We start from the raw sequence: 27,513 nt of genomic DNA on the forward strand, positions 1-27,513 counted from the left end.
TAATTATTATAATTATTATAATAATGTTAAGAACTAAATGCACAGTTTACCTTCTACAAGATCGCCATGCTTGAGCTGCAGGTGCCCGGATGTGTTCAGAGCGTATTCTTCCACACAGACACATACAGAATCAACAACCGGCGTGGACTTTGAAAATTCTGGCTGGTCAGAGTAGTAATCATAGCTCGTTCCACTGTTACTTGTGCAAACACCCGATGATTCGCTGGACTCTGTGATGGAAAGTCAGCAAAGAAATTTATATAAAAGTTGCTAGTCATGAAAAATTAATAAAAGCTATAGAAATATATCTCACGTTGCTATGAATGCTCAGCAAACCACATGTCTCCACTAACACTAGCAAGTCCGAAGCTTGTGTAGCCAATACCTTTTTGTATTTATTTGTCTTTAATTTAAATTATTTGTTTTTCTCCACTCTGTTTCTTGAAATTCAAGTTTTAACCGATGTTTTTAGCTACGTTGGACTGATGATAAAAAAAAAAAACTTTTATATTTTTTACTTTTTTTTTAAATTTCAGTAACTTTTATTTTTTAATATATTTATTTATTTTAAATATGCATAAAATAAAAGCTGTAAAACAGATAATATGCTTAGTTCAATATTATTAAAGAATTAATTTAATTTACAAATATATATACACACCATTTAAGCAAACGTTGAAAAATAGTTCATAAGTAAATTTCCTAAAAGAGGAAACTTATCCAAATCCCTGTTTTAGGGTGAAATATTATGATATGATATTTAGGGTGAAATATGATGATATAAGATATAATATATTCCTGTCTTCATATTTAGGGTGAAATATGATGATAGGGTGAAATATGATGATATAAGATATAATATATTCCTGTCTTCATATTTAGGGTGAAATATGATGATATGATATATTCCTTGTCTTCATACCTTGCCTATAAGGATACTAAGGAAAACAGAGACAAATACTATTAGCTAAATAGATATTGTATTTTCCAGAGTCGACTACCCAGTAATATAGGGTGTATTGACAGTATACACCCTATGTACACCCTATGTTCAAATTCAAAAAAGAAACCAAACTTTTCGAAAAAAGATGAAATTAGTGGGCGCCATCTGTTGTATCATTTTGGTGTCGAAAGCGGCAAGCTTTATTAGTGTTGTATGTCATTTGTTTCATTAGAAGCCGAGTTATAGTGCCAGGAGTGACAGTGTGTTTTGATGGGCGGTTGGAAAATGTTTCAAACAGAGAGCTGCGATTGACTTTTGTGTTAAACTTGGTAAAAGTTTTACCGAAACGCATCAAATGCTTCAGAAAAGCATGCAGTGATGACGAGTTATCCTGTACTCAAGTTACGAGTGGTTTAAGCGATTTCCAAGTGGTCGTGAGACGCTTGAGGACGATGAAAAGCCGGGCCGTCGAAAAACTGAGCTGTGCGAATTAACACCCAAAATGTGCATGATTTCATAAAGAAAACTCGAAATCGTTCGTCAAATTGATTGAAGATAAATTGGGGATTCCAAAATGAACTGTGCACAACATTTTGACCGAGAGTTTGGGCCTTCGTAAATTGAATTCGCGATTTGTTCCCCACAAGTTGACCGAATGTATCGAATTGAACAATGCAAGGACCTCATTAAAACCTCTGTAAGGACTCAGACTTCCTTGAAACGATCGTTACTGGTGACGAAACGTGGTGTTTTGAGTATGAACCCGAAACAAAGCGCCAGAGTGCTGAGTGGAGACCACCAGAAGAGGGACATCCGAAAAAAAAATCGCTTGGAGAAGTCGAAAGTAAAGAAAATGCTGATTTGTTTCTACGATTCCAAGGCATTATCTACAAAAAATTCGTTCCTCTTGGCCAAACGGTCAATGGTGAGTTTTATCTCGAAGTTTTGAAGCGATTGATAGCGAGAACTCGTCGCATACGGCATGAATATCGTGACACCCGATATGATGATTCGTCAAAACACACTGTCACTTTTGGCACTATAACTCGGTTTCTAATGAAACAAACATCATAAACAGTTAGCACAACACTAATGACTTTCGACAACAAAAAGATACAACAGGTGGAGCCACTAGTTTCGAAAAGTTCGGTTTCTTTTTGGACAAAGGGTGTAGCATGTGGGAAAATTAATGGATTTCGAAGGAGCTTTCCGTTCATGATCTTTGATCACTACATCGCTAAAATCAACTGTAAGCATTATGAGTGATTGAAATATGAGTTCCACCCAGTCAAAGAATGCATAGGAAAGCTCATACCGAGCGATTAAAGATTATTGGGAGAGATAGTATGGAACTCTGGGAGGTCCGATTTGTCACAATATAGGAAGCATTGTTCAAGGGACAATGCTTCCTATATATCAAGACTTCCTATATATCAAGAGTCTTGATCTCAGCTCAGCTCAGCACCTTCGAGAAAAGTGGAACGTCGGCTGCTCACCAGTAACGGCATATGAACTGGTAGCCATGTTGAAGGAAGAATGCCCACAATGGCTGACAATGCCACAAAGTGAACGGAGATTATTCCTCGAAAGATGGAAAGTGTGATCAGGATCAAAGGAAGATTTCTCATGTTATTGAGGTGTGTGCAGTTCAGGTTTCTCTGAAACATAGTGCTATCCTAATATTCATTCCAACAAATTTAAATATATGTTCACATTCTTTTCATCATGCACTGATTTCATAAACTAAATGAAAGACGTTAAGAACAAGCTAGCGATTGCATAGCGGAAGCCAGTATCGTAACTAGGCGGGTGCACAGGGTTCAGGACGAAGGGGGGGGGGGCTGAAATGGGATATCAAAAATAATTCAGTATTATATTTTCATTTTCAAATTTAAAATTTTGCCGCCATGGGGGCCGATTTCGTAACGTTTTGGTTAAAGTTAAAAATTAACCTATCTATTTTTATCGTATTTTTTTATTTTATTTTTTCCAAAAATAGGAGGGCCAAAAAAAAAAAAAAAAGCACAGGCGGAAGCATCCAGTACAAGAATTATATCTCTGGAATATATATATTTCTCAAACATATACCTCTGGTATATATATATATATATATATATATATATATATATATATATAAAAGAATTGTGTCGCTGGGTGATATATGCAAAAATTACATTAAATTTTTAAAATAGTTTCTTTCCTTTTTTTTTATTGTAGCAAGAACAGACTTTTATCCTGTAGGGCAGTGTTTCTCAAACTTCAGATATCTGCGTATCCCTTCTTAAATTTCATTATTATCAAGTACTCCCCCTTATCAAATAATAAATAAAGTATATTTCACTGTAAATGTCTATTTTATTTGAATTTATATGTAAGCGGATACGGAGTTTGAGTTGAAAAGCTAATTCTCTTCAACCGAATTCCATAATATCTGAAACACATTCACTATATAGATATATATATTTCTTAGTTTTAACACGTTCACGACGGAGTGGTGTCAAGCAAAACCATGTTGCACCGACAACGTAAGGTTTTGCTTGAGTCTATACAGCAGTTTATGTTGGAGGGGAAAGTGATTCATTAGTTAGTGCTGTTTTTATCTCACTGGTCTCTAATTGCACTATTTGTTGAGAAATACAATGATTCCATGCGTTACTGATGCATAGCCGAAAATTGTCACGTACCACCTGAAGACCTTTCGCCGACCCACCGGGGATACGCGTACCACACTTTGAGAAACACTGCTGTAGAGGATATACACCCCCCCCCACTGAAAAATCATTCCAAGGGACAGCAGGTTGTTCTGATAAACGATGTGAATATATTCCATTGGTTCTTGGTAATATAATTTCCTGTAAAGAATTGCCTGTTTAAATACAATAAAAATGATCATGCACATTTTATGAGTGCACTAATAATGGAATAAATACCATTTCCAGATTATTATTTGTCTTAAACAATGATAAGCAGTAATCAAACGATTTCGATTTAACTCGTGGTTGCGCTATGTGACAAACTAGGTGTGTTCTCAATCATTATTGCGTCTAAATTTGAAGTTTACTCACGTAGAACTTCGAACTGGTAGTTTAATTGCTTAATGAAAGATATATAGTAAACGATATTTATTTGTAAGCAACCTTAGAAGTTGAAATTTTCCTCCCGTAGCCATACATACACGCTGACTCCTCACTTGGCCAATAGTTGGGGTAAGCAATATATCTCACGAATCCAGCTTCAGTCAGGTTAGCGAAGTTTATTGGGAATTCAAGAATGATTCCAAATCGATTTAATCGCTACGATGTTGAATACCAAACCTTTCCCAATACATTATTATCAAAGATAGTTTCATATCTTGTTGTTTCATGGTATGTATAGATGCACTAATTTTCATATGGATAAACAAAGAAATCTTAATGGTTACAGACACAATATCCATCTTCGTGGGTATATAATACCCACGGAGATGGATCTTGTAGAAAGTACGGCCCGTAGGATTGCTGCAGTTATCGCAGCAAAAGGAGATCCTACATCTCATTAATGTGGGTATCATGGCTGTTGTTTCCCTCACGGTGATGTCCATTGATTTCTTTCTAAGAAGTGTGTAAGGATTACGTAGGTAATACAGAAAACCTTTCCTAGAAAAAACGTGGAATTGTGTTTCAAGCCACTTCAGACTCTCACACCAGATGATGACAATCATCTGGATAGGCTATCCATCCCACTTCATTTTCGAGGTTGGGTTGGCTTAGGAGTATTTTACTGAACAATGTTGCTTTCTCTTGCAAAATTGCTACATAGTTTTCATTTTACAATACACTTATTACCGTTTTTTGTTTTAATGATTAACTGTTTGAATAGATGAGATGCTGTTGATGACCTGTGCAAAAATGTTAAACGTAGTAATAAAAACGTAAAATCCCCATGAAGTTAAAAAAAATTATGTTTGAATGACTCAGATATTTCTTGTGATAGTAATAAACAATGAATGTAGGAGCCAACAACCAAGCGTTACTATTACTGAGCTTCTGTTATATCATAACATTGAGGTTACTGAATGAAACGCCATTTCCCTGTAGTTATCAGAGATAGTAAAATCAAATACCCATTTTCAAATGCTGGTGAGAACAACTTCAAGCATAAGTTTTTGTGAAACACACACACACACACACACAAAATACTACTTTGACAAACAGGAAATGGAGAAAACAAAAAATACATATTTACAATAAGACATAATGGATTCCTTTCTAGAACTGAACCTAGAAACATCACATAATAATGACCATCACTTCATAACAGATTAGTGTAGTTTGACAAACTTTATAAATGAATTCCATCGAAGATCTGTCCTTGATTTATTGATTGTCATTGCAAACACTAACAGATCCCAGGGTAAACTTGGTATGCATTTTTCTCCACATTGCTCAATTATAATTTATTAAATACATAGTAGGTAACCACGCACCAGAAAATCTCTATCCAGCTTACCAAGTAATAACTCTAATGAGTGATTTCTTCCATTATCCCAAAACTCAACAAACACTTGTGATTGCAGAGAAATGGAATTATGCAATATGTAAGTCTATAAAAGAAATCAGAGGATCTGTTTGGAATGATAGTACGGTGTCATTTCGGAAAACTCTGCACAGTAGGTATATATTCCTAAGTCGTCAGTTGATATGGAACCCAACATACTTGTAAATCTAAAATAAGGATCAGTAAGCTCCAGCATTCCTTAAGAAGTCTAGATTTCTCATCTCGCCTTTGGATGCTTGCGAATAGGTGTTTGGAGATGCGAGCAAGCACACAAGTGTTGCCAGGACACGAAGGGAGCTGCATGTCATGAATTTTCAGAGAGGAGCTGCAACCCACTCGTTTGTTAATAAGACGAATACTCGTTGTCAGTTGGCATGGATCAAGGTACATTGGACTAGACTAAAGAAGAAGGAAACTAACTCTGCGCGATCCAACAACACTGTACATTTTATCTTTTCTCTTTTATTTTATTTTATTTATTTTTTTGCCGGGGTAGGATTTTGCGCAAAGACAAATTGATCAGATGCATTTCTTTACTACTATTCTCTAAATCAGTGATGGCCGGTAGAACGCAATCTACCCGTCAATCATGGCTTTAAGTTCGGTAGATCGCTAAGAAATTCATGAATGAAAATCACATAACGATGACTGCGCAAATTTCATGTATTATACAAAAGGAATATTACTCAATAATACAAATGGCGATTAAAATGATATCGTTCAATACTTGTTATCAATTTGAAATCGACTTGGATAGGAATCATTGTAGATTCCTCATTGTAAACCATTACTCGAAAACAAAATGATTACAATGCGATCTCTTCCTAACACCAAAAGATTTTTATTTTATTTTATTTTTTTTGGAAATATGTTAGTCAAGAAGCGAACAAAACATATGAAAATGTACTGAACTTAAAATTTCCTGTTTGTGTTTTGAAAACATTACAATTATTTCTCATGTTAAATTAAAAATGGTGTATCAATAAATTAACAAAATATTAAATTAATTTATGATATTTCATAAACATATTTAGAAAATTATATAATATTTAAATAAATCATATTGATTGTTAAAGAAATTTTAATAATTTTTTATAATTTTCCATATATATATATAATGTCTTTTGAAAAATAACGAAATTGATCATTTAATTATCCTAAATTACTCAAAAGAAAACGGGAAATTCCATAATTATTCTAATACATAGCGTTTGACAAGAATAAATATTTTAATTTAAATACAAATACGGAGAATACCATTGAATTATGATTATAATCCTGTATACTTGGTCGGTAATCTTAAGTTCATGTGTATATCCCTTCTCTAACCAAGAGGCTGTGAATTTCGAATCGCACCAAGGTTATGGACGTTTGTGATTGTCTTTAGGTGGGAGATGAATTTCACCACCGGCTGTGAGATCCACCGTCCTGCTTATTATAGACCCTTAGGTAATTTGAGAAATTTCCGTGTTTGGTCTCTGGAGCAGGGTTTTGGGATTAAATTATGAAGTCGTATTAACGTTAATGTTAAGAAATATGAATATACAATATTTCTTTTCCAAATTAAACTAACTAAATTAACATTTGGACTGAAATAACGCTGCAACTGAAGTTTTATTTCGATGGAACTTCAGATGTTATATTCAAATTTTATATTATTTATTTCAAATATAATATTATATTAAGATTTCTTTAAAAAAATTAAAATACTTCTATGATAGAATGCGTAATTTTGGCTAAAAAAGAACACAATTTTTTATAATATACACATAATATATATATCAAATATAACTAGCATATATAACTATATAATATATATATATATATATATATAAAATATAACTAGCACAGGAAGCTGATCATTTCGATTAGATCGGAATCGAAAATCGACTGTGAGATGCGGTGATTAATACCCTTGGAGGGTAATGGATGGCAATGCTGTAGCCAATGAAGTTCTAACTGAGGCTCGTCTATTGCTGTTACCTTCCTGCCATGATCAGAGCTTTAATAGCTCAATAACACCTCATCCCTACACTGTCCTCTACAGATAACGGGGAAGATGAAACGCATTCTTGCTTGGCCCCTTTAAGCCAGTCCTTATAATAACTAGCACACATAAAAAATAAAACGTAACTAATTAGCGAGTGGATGTGATTAATACCCTTGGAAGGTAATGGATAGCAATGCTGTAGCCAATAAAGTTCTATCTGAGGCTCGGCTGTTGCTGTTACCCTCCTGCCATGATCAGAGCTTTAATAGCTCAATAACACCATATACCTACACTGTCCTTTACAGATAACGGAGATGATAAAAAGCATTCTTGCTCGCCCCTTTAAGCCAGTCCTTATAAGGACTATATAAATAGCACATTAATCCAGTTTTAATATTAAATATATAACTAGCACATTAATCAGTAATCCAGTTTTAATATGTAAAAAGCTTTCTTGCTTCGTCCCTTTAAGCCAGTCGTTATAAGGACTATAACTATCACATTAATCCAGTAATCCACGTTATAAACGTTTAAAATTTAAGTATAATATGATATAATTGTTCAAACGTTTATCTTATGAAGTTTTTTTCTTTTCAACGTTTTACAATAAAATAATTCTCATTTCTCGATTTTTTGACTGAGGATTTTATTTTGTTACATTGTTAACCAAAACAAAATGGATTGAATAATTGTCGACGGATTTCCTGGGGTTTCTACTGATACGAGAACTCAATGCTTTGCGTGAATATTACTAGTCTCGTCATTGAAAATATGAAAAAAAGAAGGGAAGAAAAAAATCCTATACATTCTCAACGTCGAAAGCCCACACCACCTCTCATACCTTTTTTGATTTCATTCACAATACTGTCCGCCCACAGATGTGGGAACCCTGGCTGGCACATTACTGAGAAGAATCAATTGATCTTCATGGGGAGAAAGCAATAAGGCGATGTACGAATTCGTCACCAACACGCGCTTTGCAATCACGTGCTTCACGTGTTGTACAAGCAAATAGTTACCACTTTAAAAACTAGAATTTTCATAAAAGAAAAGCTAATTTTCCGACGCATAATAATAACACTCATCATTAATTATCCTATTATCGGAATGGATTTGCCTTCTTTTGCCATGCGCAGAAGTGTTGAGGGGTCTCGCATCTGTGGTCGGACAGTATCTGCACTCACCCCGAAAGGCAATCCATTCCAATCACGCATCACCGAAAGAAAAATATACCTCTCACCAGCTTCTTGGCTGCATCATTTTGCTACTGTCTGCAGTCCACAAATTCTCACTGTCTTCATAATCTGTATTCCATAATCCTGATATCATTTTAACACTCTCCTTTGTACTCCCTCCACTGCATCAGAATCACTACCGAAACCTGGATATCAGATCTGAGCAAAAATATTCCAACAGAGGTCTTATCAAGGCCTTTTAAAGAAGCGAAATGACTTACTTATCTTCACATGTCAAGATTCATTTCAGGATTGCAATTATCCTCTGATTTGTATTTGAAATCTTTGCTATACTGCTCTTGAACTTTCTATCTATTAAAACTCTAAAATCCGTAGCCGGATCACTTTCTTCTAGCATAATCCCAATAATATAATATGACATTGGATATCTGATCACACCAAAGTGACCTTTGCATGATTTACTAGCATTGAACTCGTGGCCATTTTCACAAGCGCGCAAATCTGTCAAGTTTATTCAAATCATTCTGCAAGTACTGCATATCAGCCCCATTCTTGATTACGCTGCCTACCTTTTCATAATCAGCAGACAGCTGTATGTCATCAGTTGTCAAGTCCTTCCCAATGACATCAATGTAAAGATTGAATACCAGTGTATAACCCATTGGTCCATTAGTTATCTTAAATATTTTTCACTCACAACTCCAATATGCCACTTTTTTATATTTGTAAGACAATTATTCTCTTATGCACGTTAATATTTTATACTCCAATCCCATATTCCCTAATTTATGCAGCAGTTTTATTTTGTCATAGCGAAGCCCTAGCAAAATATAGGTGTATCATGTTGTATCCATTCCCCTTGTCTAACTCGGTAATATTATTATAAAATGTGAGCAAGTTGCTGAAATTAAACCTTTCTTTAGTAAACCCATGCTGTTCATTGTCAAGTATGAGATGCTTGAAGTAGAACTAATTTTGTCTCTAGAACTAGTCGTATATTAAGAAATAAATGAAAATTTCGTTTCTAATTTTATCTTTCAAATATTACATTAAGGAACTGAAATCCAGATAATTGCAATTCTTCGTTTATCCCTTTATTATTGAAGATTAAATAAAACTTTGATCAAAAAATAGTTTTAATATGTTATAAATTTAAGCTAATATTCTGTTAACATTTCCTTCTATTATTTTATTAATAATCTTGCAAATATGTCTACATTAGAAGTTACTCATGCGTTAATTCCCATGCATAAATACGCAAAAATATTTCGCATATATTTGTGTGTATTGCGCAACAATTGGATGTAATATTCTTCTGAAAAATATCAAAATATTATTTCCTATTGTGACGTCAAGCAAACGTCACAATACTACACTTGTATGTAAAGGCTTGTTTTCTGTTTTTCATTTGTCTTAGACGAAGCATTTGCTACCAAAAATGCTAACAATTCATTCAGGACTCGTTTTAGAATGTCGTTTCAATGATGAGGAACAAACGGACTAATATGGCGGTGGAAGGGGCCTAAGCTATGGATGTGGATGTGGATGTGGTGACCAAAAGGTATAATTGCGAGGCTTATGAGGTAATGGATCTGGCGGGTGTGGTGTGGGTAGCATTTCGGATTCGGTTTAGGCTGAATACGAGATGAATGATTCAGACGTTTAGATCTGAGTTGGAGAGAATAACGAAAAATGAGGAATGTCGGACGTTAGTAAATTGTTCTGGCGACAGCATCGTTTAAAGACCAGTGTGGCGTGCACTCGATTTCAGTTTATATTTCAACTATGAAATATAAACTGAACTTACACGTAGGAAGATTGGGAGGGTGGGATTAGTACGTGTCAAAGTATATTAAACGTTTACTAAAATATGAAGTGTTTGATCTATGTTTTAGAAGGAATGATTTTCATTGGCATAATTCAATTCATACACTCAGTACACATCCTTTCAGCAGTGTAAAATCCTTGGAAGTTATCTTCGGCCAAGATCATAGAGGCCCTTTAGGATAATTCCTAAAGGGCCTCTATGATTGATTGTCATATTTTCACACACACACTGTAATATGGTTGTATTTTGGATTTTATTTTCGACATTCATCAAAAAATTTAATATTAATATATTTTTCGAAGGCGTTCAACGTTGAGAATGTATAGGATTTTTTCTTCCCTTCTTTTTTTCCCTTTTTTATATTTTCAATGACGGGACTAGTAATAATATTAATACGAAGCATTGAGTTCTCATATCACAATAGAAACCCCAGGAAGCCCATCGGCAATTATGTAGGAAGATAAAATCATCAACAAAAAAAAAAAGAAGAAAACTCTTGTTTTATAATTAGAGAAACGGGGATTATTTTCCTATAAAACAGTCATCTCAGTGAATATCACTTCGAATTAGGAATTAAAGATATTGAAGACTGCTTAATCAGGTATTTATCCGAATTGTGAGTTCAATGATGAGAAAAATGTCTCTGAAATCCACATTGATTTCCGAGACATTTTTCTCACACGGGCCACTAAATTAGAAATTTCGTAGAAATCAGTGGTTTCTGTATACGCATGTGACCTGCTGCCAGTACTGATTCCCTTCAATACCCTGCACATAGTTCGATGAGATATGCTTCATTAAATGCTTTGGTCAACTGCTGCACACACTAACACATATTTCTACCCAATTCATATCTAAACACCTGTAAATCGTATGACGGCTTGCATCGTAACATGGAACTATTTTGCGGGAACAAAGTCGTCGAGAGATGAAGTGTATTGCTACCGAAGTGTAGCGACGTCATTTCACTAATGTGCACTTGTGATTTGAGGGCTGCGCCCTGGTCCAAATAATTAGTATCCGTCTCTATCTCCTCTACCTCCCTCTTATTGGCTTATGTTTTAGCAAAAATCCTGAGACTAATTATTTTGTTTCGATATTATGCTTGAAACTATTATTTTAGATTTGGGATTTCGCTGAAATATTTGATTACGAAATTATTTGATTTTGCTGCCTTATTCACTTACTAAGCTCGTAACTGATTGTGTGAAGTCAAAATCGCAATAACTGGAATTTTCGAATTCAGGAATGAAACACGATGGAAACAGTTTTCTTATAAGAATTATGTCATATTTAAAACAAGAATAAAGTATTAAACCAAATATATAAACGAATAAAGTAAATTACCCCCCCCCCATTGTTACGCGTGATATCGCATGCGTGCTAGATTTGACCTCTACAACTCCTTAAATAATTACTTAATAATGTTACATTATCTTCGGTGACCTATTTATGACAATTATAATAAATTTAGTTTAATCCTTTATCCAAGTGTAAGCAAACAAAGTTTGCGCCTGAAAATATCTTCAGGACTGAGGTAAGGTTGTGCAACACCAGGAAACTCCGAGCAAAGGTGGACCAAGTTCTCATCACTCCTTAAACTAAATTTATTATATTATAGTCTAACGAAGTGAAAAATAAACTTCAAACAACTTTTATGACAAATGTTTTCGTATATCATAGATGGAATGAGTTATTTTCCTTTGAATGAGCAGATGTATAATTTTGTGAATACATCTTGATTGCCGGTTATAACAAAACAGCTGTCAGGAAGTTACGAAGTACTTGTCGATAGAACTTATTCTGAAGAGGAAACGACCCCCTCTCCTCATTCCACCTTCCCTCTGAGTTTTAAGTAATTCATCGCGAATTTCTTAAAGTCGTATAATTCTAAAGATTTAACTATATTGGTGGGCCACGACTCACTCCACAAATGGACCAATATTTAAAAATCGTGTATTAAATTATGTTTTTAAATATTATGCCAAATTGTATTTATTTGTAAAATTTCTGTATGTATTATGTTTACATTAAAAATATATAAAGAGTCGCTTTTTCTTCTAGCTTTCTTCTAGAAAAATAACTCGTGTTTCCAGCCTACTGCCTCAACAGACCTTGGACAGCTCTTTTCTTTCTATTCATTCCATAGGAGGTTCTAACTCGATTTGGAAAACTACAACTGCAGAAACTTAAGAGTCTGAACACTAAAAGCATATACTGTATGTTTTAAAACCACACAATAATCCTCTTCGCATGTTTGTTTTGCCTTTTACAAATTAAAAAAAAATCTTACATTAATTATTTTTTTGTAAAAAAAAAACAACCATGATTTTTGAATATTTTTATAAGTAGAATGTTTCCGATTCCACAGAAATAAATCTCTTCAACCAGTAAAAGACTTAATTTCACTTTTTTTTTTCCCAGAAGCATAAAATGCTTAAAGTATATAAAACTATCATCAATGAACATAAGAATCTATAAGGTTTTTTGTTTTTTTAGGAATTTAATTATTTGAATATAATAACTAATTATATTACACACCAATATATCGGCTTTATATAGAATTTCATGTAGTAGTATTGTTAACATGGTTTGTGATGAAATTGGTTTTGGCGCATTATTGCAATTGAAATTGGGGTATGGTGATATGATATGGAGTTTTGATCTATTCACGATGATTATGCGACGTATTTGACTGGAACGATTTTGTCGATTGGATTCGTTCAGCGCAAGTTAAGGTTCTGGCTTTAATGCAAATTTCCCAGGACCTTTCCAGTTTCCTGCACTGTGCCCGTCAGTATTCTTCCGCCTCTAGTAGGAGATTTCGACTGTCGGTCTACACTTGGTGGAAAGAAGGGACAAGGCAGGTCCTGAATCACACAGCCCCATTAAATCACGGGTTGATTTAATTTAAATCATTGCTGCTACTTCGAGCGTTTTGCCAACGCTCGATTTTGCTGGCAGTCCTTTGCGACTGCGGGATTCTCTCTGCAGGTGGACCATTAATTGTGTCTACGGGAGTTTTACGCGGACTTAAGCTTAAACAGTGCTTTTTTTCACCTTAGTTTCTCAAAACGTACGAAGTTGAAGCTGACGTACTGGTAGAGTCACTGAACAGAAGGCTGGCCATAAACAGACTTAAAAAAATACTAAAAAAATTTGAAATAAATTTTTACTCTATGTCGGGGGACGACGAAGAAGATGACGACAATGCTCCAACAAAAGAGAAGCTGGACTTGATGATCTCCGCCCCCTCAGACTTCACAGAGGTCCGAGCGCATAAGAAGCGAAAAACCCACGGCCTATGAACCACCAAAAGAGGATCGAATGGAAGAAGATGGCCCAGTTTCGGACCCCTCTGCCTCCACTACAGAGAAGGTACCTCTGATCATACTCCAATCTAAAGAGCTCTTATATCACCGCCAAAAATGTCACCGACGGCATAAAGATACAGCCCACCACAGTGATGGATTACCGAAAACTGATAGGAGAAATGAATGCCAGAAGTATTCAGTGTCACACCTTCTCGCTCGGCTCAGAGAAAAATCTGAAGGTGGTGCTCCAAGGAGTGTCTGATGATGTATCCACAGAAGAAGTGGCTGCTGATCTACGCCCATCAGGACCTGCCACCCACCAAGGTACAAAGAATGATCAAAAAAAGACAAGACCTTGATGCCAGTAGTATTAGTTGATATCCATCAAGCTTACAAACAAATTTATGACCTGACATCAATTTGTAGACTTAAAATCAGCCCAGAACCCTTAAGGAAAAGTGCTTCTACAGTTGAGTTCCACAGATGTCAAAAATTTGGCCACGCCCAGAAAACGTGTAAGGCTGAGTTTAAATGTGTAAAATGTGGGGACAGCCACCCAAACAATATCTGTACAAAGCCGAAAACCACCCCGGCTAAATGTGCCAACAGCGGTGGCTCTCATCTAGCCAACTATAAGGGATGTATTCAACACCCGAAGGACAGACGGTCGGAGACAGCCAAACAGTCTTCCTCCTCTAGTTCACGAATACCAGAGGTTCCTGCACCACAGCCAGAGACCCATCGGCAACAATCAGAGGCTTTAAAGCAGAGATATTACCAATGGCAGACAAGAACTTATGCAGATGTGGCCGTTCCAACAAGTCAACACAAGAACAGAATCAGCCAGCAGCATCTACAAACCTGACTGCTGTTATTACTGCCTCTCTAGCAAGCATGCTACAAGATTTCAACCTGTCAAACCTTCAGCAACCTCCACTAAAAGATTCCTATGTGAAACACAAGCTATCCTCACAGCACTTATAGATGAATAGAAACAAACTAATTCCAGCCTCTCTCTCTTCAGATCGTTGCATGAAATGCAAATGGCCACAGAAACAAAGTTTTAGAGCTCCAAGACTTTACTCATAGATATCACCCAGATGTTATTCTAATACGCGAGACACATCTAAGACCCTCGGACAGCCCTAAAATAAGGGGGGGGGGGTCATCTCCTATACAGAACAGATACGCTAAATTATAGGGCGGCGACAATGCCATTTTCATTAAAAATTATATCAAACACCATTCTGTAAACAACCCTCCAACCACTAACCTTGAGGTCACAGACGTGGAAGTTCGGCTGGCAGACTAAAAATCTACTTAGTTTACAACCCACAGTTAAAAACTCTACTGCATTCTGATTTAAATGCCATCTTAGGCATTAGAGAGTCCATCATTATTGCTGGAGACTTAAATTCCAAGCACCCTGACTGGAATTGTAGAACCACCAACAAGGCTGCGCTGCATCCTTTCCAACTACACAGAATCAAACTATGTTGTTGTGGCAGGCCCCACCGAACCAACTCATCTGAGTCCGTTTGGCACTGCTGACATCCTAAAAATAACTATCCTACAAAATATTGAACTTCAGTACAGTCTAAAATCATTGAACGAGTTATCATTTGATCATAACCCAATTATACTACAGCTGGGAAAACAAGAATACCTGTCTCCTCCCTCTCACTCATTTATATCGTGGGGAAAATTGTCAAAAGTATTACGGGATTATATTGGATGTTCCTCATATAAGTTCAAAAGAAGATGTTGAAACAGCAGGCATAAGCCTCACCCAAAACATTAACTCCGCTATAATGGCAGCCATCTCCTACAAATCTGTCCCCAAGCCTGGTCGTCTGCCCGAAGACATTATGAACTTGATCAGAGATCTCTGATCAAGTTCATAATCATTGATCTCTGTACTCAAAGATTACAGAGATCAATTAGGGAAGAAAAGTTAGCTTTTATCTCACCTATATCTGGGGACTACTGAGGAATATCGGAAACAAAGGCAGATCCCTTTCTCCTATACTTTCTGACCAGGGTCTTGTTCACACAGACGTACATAGAAAAGGCAGAAGCCATAGCAAAAAATTTAGAAGAGCAGTGCAAACCTTCATAGGAAAACTTAGACTTCGATCACTTGTATAAAATTCACAGACAAGTCAGACACTCATTAAAACTCCCTGATACCGGTGCTGACCATATTGCATCCACATCACCTGCTGAAATATATGATATTATAAAAAATTAAAAGAACAAAAAAGCTCCTGGTCCAGATAGCATCACAAATAAAGTGATCAAGCTGTATCCCCGAAAATCTGTAGTACACTTAACCATAATCATAAATGCAACCTTGAGGTTTCACTATTTTCCTATCACTTCGAAACTAACTGGCTGATGTAATCCCTATACATAAGCCAGGCAAGGACCCGCATCTGCCTCAAAATTATCGTTCAATCAGTCTCATCTCCAACCTGGGTAAGGTTGCAGAGAGGGTCAATCTCTTACTTCAAGCTTCAGTAAACGAACTAAACATCCTTCCTAAAGAACAATTTGGTTTTTGGCAATACCATAGTACTACCCAGCAAATCCTCAGAATAGTTGAATATATTATCACCAGCTTCAACTGGCACCAATACACTGGAGCTGTTTTTCTTGATCTATCCAAAGCAGTTGACAAAATATGGCACTTTGGATTGCTGCATAAACTTATCTCAGCCGGTATCTCACTGAAAATGGTACACCTAGTTAGATCTTATCTACAGAATAGAAGCATGCAAGTCAATATCAATGGTACCACCTCATCCCAGCGGCGAATCTTGGCCAGAGTACCGCAGGGATCCCTACTGGCATCATTGCTGTTCTCTATATAAATGTCAGACATTCCGCATAACTCAATGTCACCCATCATGGCCCTATATGCGGATAATACCACTTTATTAGCCAGATCTCTTCGGCCAGACCTCATTCCTAAAAAGCTTCAAGAAAACCTTCCAAGGTTAGAGAAATGGTTCTCCAAATGGAGACTACAAAGAAATCCCCTAAAGAATGCAACCATTCTCTTCACGAAAAGATCGATATCTCCTGCAGGAGACGTCTTACTATTCAATACTAAAATTCCCTTGCAGACAGAAACAAAATACCTTGGTGTCGTGCTCGACAAAAAATTAACTGTTAACCACCACATCAAGACTAATTAACTGTTAACCACCAGATCTATCCCTAATTAACAGGAACAGCAAGATTAACATCAGAATCGCTTTTATTGTTTTTATACCAGCTGACGCACTGCAACGTGTACAAAACAAGTGCTTGCGAATGATTCTAAACGCCCCATGGTTCGTCAGAAACAATCAACTTCATCGAGATACAACTATTCCTTATATCTTCTCTTTCCTACAGTCTTTAGCAACAAAGTATTTCCTAAAAAAACGTCCGTACACCCCAACGATCTAGTTCAGTAAGCTGTAGCGTAAGAGGCAACTGATATATTTAAACATAAAAGACCAAAAGCCATTTTAACTTCCTGTATAGCGATGAACTCCATGCCCATTCAAGGCGAGCAAACTGCTCATAAAAATTTGACCTTCACTGTAACCGTATAGGTAGCTGGGAATATGAAAAGCATCTTGCTTCACCCCTAAAGCCATTAATGTCAATTGTCAGTCAATAATATAATATATATATATATTTATATTTAGAGCCTCCGTAGCTCAGTCAGTATAGACGAAGTCCTTTGGTCGAAAATACCTAGGGTCTATTCCCGTCCATGACGCGAAGAACCTTTATCTGGTCCCTTTGGACTAAAGGTGATTTAACAGTTCTCATATGGAGGTTCAGGGTTTTTCTCCCGGTAACTCGGGTGTTTCATCCTTCAAAACAGTCAAACCGGTCCCATGAACACACACACACACACACACACACACACACACACACACACACACACACACACACACACACACACACACACACACACACACACACACACACAGAGATGAGGCCACGGGATTAGGATATATATAGATAAAATTCATTTTTATCTGGTCGCGAAGCTTTGTCCTAGAGACCAAGTAGGAAACTTTTCTAAGCCACCTGGTGATGATATTGATCTATCATCTAAAGACAATCACAAACATTCATTCCTACGGAGGGATTTGAACCTTCATCTGTTGGTCGGAGAGCTGATACGCTAACCACTCGGCCAACAAGGCCAACTAATTGCGTTAAATGCAAATTGCACGTATTCTCTGATCGGTTTGTATGTTTTAGGGATGAAACCTCAGTTTCTAGGAGGTAAAACCCTCCACACACACAAGACCAACTAACTCACCATTAGTTGAAATAAAGCCCTTATTAACAAGGACTCACTTTTGCTTGTGATAATTACATTTAATTTCAAATTAAATGTCCATGCTTAAATTCGAAACCGACGATTAGTTTCAGACTGTCTTATTATTTTCTTGTGATTAGTAATAAATGACACATGTTAGGAACTAGGTTGAAAGAAAAGAGAAAAAAAGTAAATGAAAGTTGCTTGTTAGCTGATTCTGCGGTTTTATTGAATTACAATTTAAATTAGTTTATGTTTAGTTACTCTATTAAAGACTCTGCACTAATACTAAAGGTGGATTTGCATCTAATATTTGAATTTTAATCCCACTACTTTATAATTGGAAACTGTACAGTATATTTTGGGAAACTTTTATTTCACTCTGTTGTTGTTTTTTTTCTCGCGAAAATAAACATTTTCCCAAGAGATTTGGTAACAGGTTTATCTGTAGACTAGTCCTCTACTCTTCTTTCTTTTCTTCTTTCTCCTTACCCCTCCAATGCTATTAGAGTATTCAAGGGCTAGGGATGAATCTTTCCTGCCTTGCTATGTTATTTCGTCTATTGCAGCCACCGAAGGGGGAAAGCTAGCCCCAATAGGTGCCGGTCCCAAGCCCGGATAAATGGCGAGAGTTGACGTCAGGAAGGGCATCCGGTCATAAAACCTCACTGCTAGCCTAGATATGATTGAATGAGTCGAAAAGAAAGTGATACAAGGGCTAGGGCGTACCCCTTAAGCGACGCGCAGCCACATCGCCCTACAGCTGCGAGAAGTGGACGAGGACTACCGCATCAAGGGCGGGTGAAGTTAAAGAAGCGAGCCCAGCAAGTGGAGAGAATGTTGCGAGTGGGAACGTTGAATGTTGGAAGCATGACTGGAAGGGAAAGAGAGGTGGCAGACATGATGAGGAAGAGAAAGTTGGACATTTTATGCGTGCAGGAGACAAGGTGGAAGGGGGGGGAGGCGAAAGAACTAGGAGACGGGTGTAAATTGTTCTACTCTGGAGCGAATAAAGAGGGAAGAAATGGTGTCGGAATTGTGGTGTGTGGCCGAATGAAGGGCGAAGTACTGGAAGTGGGTAGGAGGAACGATAGGATCATGCGAATGAAACTGGGTCTTGAAGAAGAGCAACTGGTTGTCTTATGTGTATACGCCCCAAGTTAGCTGTACAGCAGAAGAGAAAGATGAATTCTGGAACGTGCTAGATAAAGAAATGAGAGAACTGGAAGAAAATGAGATGGTGATTATCGGAGGAGACTTGAACGGACGCATAGGGAGACAGAATAGGGACTGTGAAAGAGTGAATGGTGACCATGGAGTGGAAATGATGAACCAGGAAGGAGAGATGATTTTGGACTTCGCAGTAGCGTTTGATCTGGCAATTGTGAACTCCTTTTTCTGTAAGAGGGAAGAGCATTTGATAACATTTAGAGGTGGCAACAATAGTTCACAGATTGACTACATTTTGACTAGAAGAAAACATCTTAAGGCAGTAACAAATTGTAAAGTAATCCCAACAGATCAAGTGGCGCAGCAACACCGGCTGCTGTGTGCATACTTTAAAATAAAGTCGAAGATAAGAATCTTTGGAAGCCATGGGAGGAAGAAAATTAAGTAGTTTCGCCTAAAAGAAGAGAGTGTGAGGAACCGTTTTAGGGAGAAGGTGTTAGAGAGGATTTCGGATGGACTAGAAAGCGTACAAGACTGGTGGAGACATAATTCAAAAGTAATTCTAAGCTGTGCAATTCAGGTGCTTGGTGAAACATCCGGAAATATTAGAGAGCAGAAGGTGGGTTGGTGGTGGAATAATAATGTACAAGAAGCTGTGATGGCTAAGAGGAAGGCAAAGCAGAAGTGGGACGAGTCAAGCGTGGAAGAGGACAGAGAGGAATACAGATAGAAAAAGCGAGAAGCCAAGAGAGTTGTTGCACAGGCGAAGGACATGGCATATCAAGACCTTTATGATCTATTAAAAACAAAGGAAGGACAGAGAAAGATTTATCGATTCGTAAAATGTAGAAATAAGGCATCAAACGAAATCGTACATGTGAGGCAGATCAAAGACTGGGGGAAGGGTATTAAGGAGGGATGTGGATATAAGAAACAAATGGAGAATATACTTTGAAGGGCTTTTGAATGAAGAAAATGCAAGGACTCACAGAGAAGATGGGGAGCCTTATAAGGGGATGGTGCAGAACATTAGTAGAGTGCAAGTGAAGGAAGCCATAAAGAGGATGAAGAATGGAAAATCGGTGGGCCCTGACAGGATCCCAGTGGAGGCATGGAAGGCACCTGGAGGAAGAAGGAATTGACCTGCTGTGGGACCTGTTAATAAAAGTTTATCAACAGGAAAACATACCCGATGAATGGAGGGAAAGTACTCTTGTCCCCATCTATAAGAGTAAAGGGGATGCACAAGACTCTAAGAATTACAGAGAATAAAGTTGATATCCCACACAATGAAAATCCTAGAGAGGGTTGTTGATGGAAGAATGAGGAAGGAGGTGGAGATTGCAAAGGAGCAATTTGGCTTCATGTCTGGTCGATCTACGACAGATGCTATCATTGAGTTACGACAGATGATGGAAAAGTTTCGAGAGAAGCAACGGGAGCTACATCTTGTATTTATTGATCTGGAGAAAGCGTATGATAGAGTGCCAAGGCAAGATGTATGGAGATGTCTGAGGGAGAAGAAGGTACCGGAAAAATATGTCAGGTTGGTCCAGGAGATGTACAGAAATGTGAAGACAAGAGTTCGAACCTGCACGGGAGAGACAGACAGTTTTCCAGTGACAGTTGGCTTGCATCAAGTCCGTTCCTGTTTAATATTGTGATGGAGGTGGTGACGGAGGAAGTGAGAGAAGACGCGCCTTGGACTACATTGTATGCAGATGACATCGTGCTGTGTGCAGAATCAAGAGAAGAAGTGGCAGCCAAACTGGACAGTTGGAGGAAAGTACTGGAAGAGAGAGGTATGAGACTGAGTAGAAGTAAGACCGAGTATATGTGTTGCAAAGTGGATGGCAGCCAGGAGACAGATCTGGAGATGGAGGGAAATGTCATCAGGAAGGTCAGTGATTTTAGATACTTAGGTTCAACAATGAAAGAGGATGGTGAGGCTGAGAAGGAAGTGGGATGCAGGATGGAGGAACTGGAAAGAGATGGCTGGAGTGCTATGTGATAAGAGGGTGCCGATCAATCTGAAAGGCAAAATCTACAGGACAGTAGCGAGACCAGCTATGACGTATGCTATGGAAACTGTGGCCCTGAGGAAAAATAACATCAGCAGGATGGAGGTAGCGGAGATGAGAATGCTTAGGTGGATGTGCGGTGTGACCAGAAAGGATCATCTAAGAAATGACTACGTAAGGGGAACGGTGAAAGTTACGAACTTAGGAGCAAAGATACAGGAGGCAAGGTTGAGATGGTTTGGTCATGTGATGAGGAGGGAGGAAGAGTATGTGGGAAGAACGGTCATGCAGATGGATGTGCAGGGAAGTGGGGGAAGCGCGGACGGGAAAAGAAGAGATGGAGGGAGATGGTGGAGGAAGACTTGAGAATGAAGAAGGATGTGGCTACAGCCCAAGAGAGGAGGTTGTGGAGGAAACTCACCACAAACAGCGACCCTACTTAAGTGGGAAAAGCTGCAGAAGAAGAAGAAGATTCGGTAACAGGTTTCTATGAAATGACTCACGTAGAGCACTTCCATTTTTACAGAATACACAGAACAGCCTTTCTCAACAGAATGTCAAAGAAACATGACCTACGTTTTCAAAAGTTTTTGAGTAGAAAATATGAATTCTTAATTGATGGATTCTTAAATAGCCCAACGATAATTTAACAAATTCTTTTAGTATGAATACTTTACTTCTGTTAATTATCGTCCTATAATAAAAAATTAATTTGTTGCACATATTAAAATAATGAAGTTAGTATTAAACTAATTAAATCAGATATGTTTTACTGAGGAGAAACCTGATTGGCTCGTGGTAACTATAATGCAAGATCTATACAAGAATGGCCTCATGTTCGTCTGGACACTGACTACAAAAGCTTTTTTAAGCATATTTTCAGTCGATTAGTTAATTTGGACTTAATCGCTCTTTGTGGTCCCTTGATGTACGAAGAAACTCAGGATCGACTGGAACATGCCACTGAAGTGTACTGAACTACGGTGATTGAAAAGTGAAGATGACTGCCGAGTTTCAACAAATTTTGGACTAAACCGGCGCATGCTCTATTTAAAGAATGAAAAAGAAATTCGAGGATCTCTTTTATTTACACGCTGTACTGAGTTTGAACACGAATTTTTAATCAGAAGCACTAATGAAAAGCGAATAAACGGACTAGATCTAAAGGCAAAGTTAAATGATTATATATATATATATATTATTTTATTTAAATAAAAACATTTTATTATAGTTTTGTCAAGAAATTTTTTATATTTTGCATAAAATAATAATGTACATTTACTTATTTTCTTAATTTTAATTAAAAATCAAAATTTTTAAAAATGATTACAGAGTTTATTTGAAATCTGATAATACACTCTTTTAATTTATATATAAACTTATAATGAATATATTAAATAACCCATCGTCTGTTAATTCATCTTGAATTCATTTTTCAGTTTCAATTCCCATTGATATATATATATATATTTTTTTAATTTTTACAATTGTTTATATATTATATTATCGTTAATATTATAATATTATATATATTTTATTTAAATATTTAAATATCAATTTCCATACACTTGAGACGTAGGGACCTATACTATAGCAATACAGGCGAGAGTTAAAAGAAGAAATTTACTAATATTTTTCTTGAAGATTTCCTATTGTAGTTGATGGGGAACGTCACGAGAAAGGCTGTTCCAGAGGAGGAGGAAGAACAGCAGAAGATTCATTGTGTTTGCAGTTGTATTGAAAACGGATGATGGGTAGCTACTACTCTTGTTTTAACAGGCCAAACAGAAAGTGCGGGAATGATGGTTGCCAGTTCAGTGGAGCAGTTACTGAAAGTACTAGAAAAGACACCAAGTCGAAGAAGTGCGATGTGAGGTAGTGAGTGAGGGAAGGATCATCTATCAGATGAATTTTTCTTCTTTGGATAGCATCAAGAATTTTTAGGAAGATTTTAGGTGCACCATCCCGAACAAGTAGTTTGTATTCTAAGCATTGGTAGATTTAGGATATAGAGTTAGCAACCAGATAAGTGAAAAGTAGATCTTCAACAGAAAAGAATGCTTAGTTGTTTAACGGCTGTGGAAAACACTGATGGAATGCGTTAATGACATGAGAGAGAGCTGGAGGTAAATGTCAGCCCATGGAAAGCGATCTGATCCAGTCTGACTATTTGTGTAATAATACTGATGATAATGTTAGGTGAGCTGAGATCTCTTTTGAAAACAGGAAGGAAAGACGAGGTTTTGATAACAACAAAAGCGATCAGATTATGCTCACAATATTGAAAGTTGATATGGAGATCAGTGTTTATAAATTGTTGCACCTCTGAGCAAATGCATGATATTTGTCGAATGCATAGGACGAATGAAGTATACACTGTTTTCAGTAATGCTGTTGATAAGATCATTAGTGAGTGAGAGTGAGCCATTTATGTATCGAAGGAAGCGGATAAGTGATAGAACCCTGAGGTTCTATCACTTATCCATATCAACTATTATGTCATGCAGTGAACAATCAGACAGTAAACTGGCTACCTAGTTACACAGGGTAGACCTAAGGATGGAAATTTATTCAGCAGGTCTTTCTGCCATACAGGATAAAATAGTCTGGAAATGCCAGGAGCAACAGTACATGTTTTTCAAAAACTTGGGATGCTGCGCTGGCTGTGGGTGACGGGGAAATAGGGGCGAGGGTTAATCGTTGATGATTTTCTCCATTATTTTGGAGAGAATTGAAGTAATGGCGATCGGGTGTAGTTTGGCGTTTCCAGTTTTGATAGCATCTTTCCAGTTGTACTCAAAACCAGTGCTTTAGAAGACTCTAACACCTGTTATATATCGTTTCTATAATCCTTTACGCACTGAGATAAGTAACAGAGGAGCGGAAAGGATTGTAAAGAAGACATAGAACAGGTGCTAATATAACTGAAGCACAGTATTCGAGTACAACTAGGGAGACGCTAACGAGACCGGAAGATTTTTTGTATCAAAGTTGTTTATCTCCAGATGTTTTTTACACCGAAAGAGTGCAGGAGCCAAATTCTGCTAAGGAGGTGTGCTATGGCCGTTGTAGCTGCAATTTGGGTTTCAGTCAAGATGTTGTAAGTGATGTGTTAACGTTTATGCCACGGAAGCTGGTAAGGTGGACGTGGAAGTGATTATATATATATATATATATATAATATTCATCAAAGATTGATTTGCTTTTTCAGTCTTATGAAAAGGCTGGTTATATTCCACTAAATCGACCCCTACCCAAGGGCCCATGAGTTGTGGAAATACTTTCTGAAAATGAAAGCTGTGCCGAACAAAGCGGCCTTTTACAGCTGCCCAATTTTTTATCCATCTAACTCGAGTGCTTCCAGATGTTTTTTCAATGTTTTAGGGATGGCCCTTAAGCACCTATTATCATGGGAACAACTTTCGTGTTATTTTACCAGATTCGTTCAACTTCGATTTGCAAATCGCTATACTTTGCAATTTTTTCATTTTCTTTGTCGTAAATCCGACTATCTTCTGGTACTGATATTTCGATAAACTTAACACCTTTTTTCACTTTTTTCAACCACTGTGATATCGGGTGTATTACCTTCCAAGCTTTGGTCTGTCTGGATTCTGAAATCCCAGAGTATTTTAGCTTTTTCATTCTCAATCACTTTCTGGTGAACTTTATGCTTCCAATAGTCTTTAGATACTTCAAACCCATCCTTTTTACATAAATGCCAGTGGATTATCTTGGCTACCTTATCATGTCTTTTATGGAACTCAATTTGTGCGATTTTGCTGCATCCACTTATAATGTGGTCTACCGTTTCTTCCTTTTCTTTGCACAATCTACATTTACTGTCTTCTTGAATTTTTTGTATTTTTGCCTTCATAACGTTGGTTTTAATGGCTTGTTCTTGTGCTGCAAAAATTACCGATTCTGTTTCTTTCTTTAGTGCTCCATTTCTCAACCAATGCCAGGTCAAGTTGCTGTTAGCGCTGTCCTCTATGCTGTGAAGGTATTTTCCATGCAATGCCTTATTTTTCCATCTTTCAGTTCTCACTTTTACTTGGTTGGTTTTGTATTCCAATTTTGTCTCCATGGGTTTAAATAAACCCTCTTTCCTTACCTCAATTAGAAAATTTTCCGTTGTTTGCTGCAGATAATCATTTAAATTTTTCTTCTTCAATAACTTGCTTCGCTTGTAATAATCCTCTACCTCCTTTTTTGCGTGATATAGAGCCTATCAATGTCACTGAGAGGATTGAGGGCATGGTGTATTGTCATTAATTTTCGAGTTTTTCGGTCTAAATCTTCCATCTCTAGCTGCGTCCATTCAACAATTCCTGCTGAATATCTCAGAACAGGTATGGCCCAGGTATTAATTGCTTTTATCAAATTTCCAGCATTAAGCATTGACTTAAGGAATTTTCTTAATCGTCTTATGTATTCTGCTCTAGTTCTTTATTTGATCTTATTGTGCAAAATTTGTGATGCTTCTAAAATTCCCAAATATTTGTAGCTGTCTTCGAATTTTATTGACTTGATTATTTCACCATTGAGCAGCTCGATTTCGTTCAGATCTTCAAACTTTTCTCTTGTTATTCCAGCAATTGCACATTTGGCTAAGCCAAAATCCATTGATATATCTTGACTGAATATGTGCACAGTGTTAAGCAATGATCCGAGTTCATTCTCTGATTTTGCATACAACTTCAGATCGTCCATGTATAAAAGGTGAGATATCTTTGCACTCTTTTGCGCAGTTTGATAACCATGAGCAGTTTTATTAAAATTCTAGTTAAGGGGATCAATGACAAGATAAACAATAGAGGCGATAATGAGTCTCCTTGAAAGATGCGAAAGATGTCCATTTTTATGTTTACCTCTCCAATTTCTTCTCTATTTAGAAACAACGCTGTTTTCCAGTTTTTCATGCTGGATTCCAAATATGTTTGTACGTTTTCGCTAATACCGACTAGTTCTGTGCATTTTAAAATCCAACTATGAGGCACCGAATCAAACGCCTTTTTATAATCTATCCAAGCCATATGAAGGTTGGTTTTTCTACGTTTGCAATTTTTAAGAATTATTTTTATCAATCAGCAATTGGTTTTTTGTGCCTCTTGAATTTTTACTGTTACCTTTTTGTTCAATTGGGAAAACAGAATTTGCTTTAAGATAGCTGTATATTTTATTAGCTAGTATGCCTGTGAGTAGCTTAAAAGTTGTTGGCAGGCAGGTTATTGGTCGGAAGTTTTCTGGGTTTAGACCTTTTTCTTTATCCTTTATGATCAAAAACGTTTTCCCTGTTGTGAGCCACTCTTCTTTGTTTTTTTTTTTACTTCTAGAACATCATAAAATTGGTTAGGAAGTCTTTCGTGTAAGCCTGTTAGATATTTCAACCAGTAGCCATGTAATTCATTCTTCCCGGGTGTTGACCAAATTTTTATCTTTTTAGCTTGCTTTTGAATCATTTCAGTTGTTATTTTCAATTGGTCCATTTTTCGTTCTTAATTTGTTCAATCCACTTTGCTTTGTTATTGTGCCTCTTAGGGTTGTCGCATAGGTTTTTCCAAAACTTAAGTGTATTTTCTTTGTCTCTGGTATTTATATTTTCTTTAAGATTATCATTTCTGCAGCAATCAATTTTCTTGTAAAACTGGTGCTGATTTGCCCGAAACATCGAATTTTGCTTGTACTGTTCAATGCGTGCACTGTATCTTATTATTTTAGCTGCTACTGCAACTATTTTTTGCTTCACTTCCTCTAATACTTCATCAATAGGTCGTGTTCCAGTATTATATCTCTTTATGAGATTATTTCGGATTTTTGTGTTTTTCAGCTTCTTTTCCTTAAAGTTTTTGAAATTGCTCACGTCTGCTCTGAGCTTAAGAATTTTATTCTCCAGTCGATACTTCCATTTTGGTTCCTGAGCCTTACTGCTTTTGGGTTCACTAATCTTATATCCTAATTCAGATGTTACGACGTAGGCTATTGAATACATAAGTTGATTGGTATGACCAATAGTTCCAGTAGAAATATCCCTTGCAGCTTTATTGGCCTCTTGTAGGAGTTCCTTCAGTTTTTGTTGAGGTACTTGTCTCAATACTGGGTGCCTAACTCGTGCCTAGTTGCTGTTCATTTGTTCGATAATTTTTCTTGCGAGTTCTTGTTCCTTATCTGATAGCTTCATATAT

The 27,513-nt window shown here is 36.9% G+C and overlaps 1 protein-coding gene across 4 annotated transcripts in view; it reads right to left on the reverse strand.

The window, feature by feature from the left end:
* LOC150104927 (uncharacterized) overlaps positions 1-27,513 on the reverse strand; it is a 359,330-nt gene that overhangs the window by 27,506 nt on the left and 304,311 nt on the right. For all 4 annotated transcript variants that reach the window (XM_090395423.1, XM_090395422.1, XM_090395424.1 and 1 more), the window contains exon 11: positions 51-230. In XM_090395423.1, coding sequence (XP_090251549.1) covers positions 51-230 — 180 coding nt within the window. The remainder of the gene's footprint in view (positions 1-50; positions 231-27,513) is intronic.

This window comes from Typopeltis vanoorti, chromosome 7 (genome assembly GCF_054136105.1).
Source record: "Typopeltis vanoorti isolate ZY-2024b chromosome 7, IOZ_Tvanoo_1.0, whole genome shotgun sequence".
NCBI classification, from domain to species: Eukaryota; Metazoa; Arthropoda; class Arachnida; order Uropygi; family Thelyphonidae; genus Typopeltis; species Typopeltis vanoorti.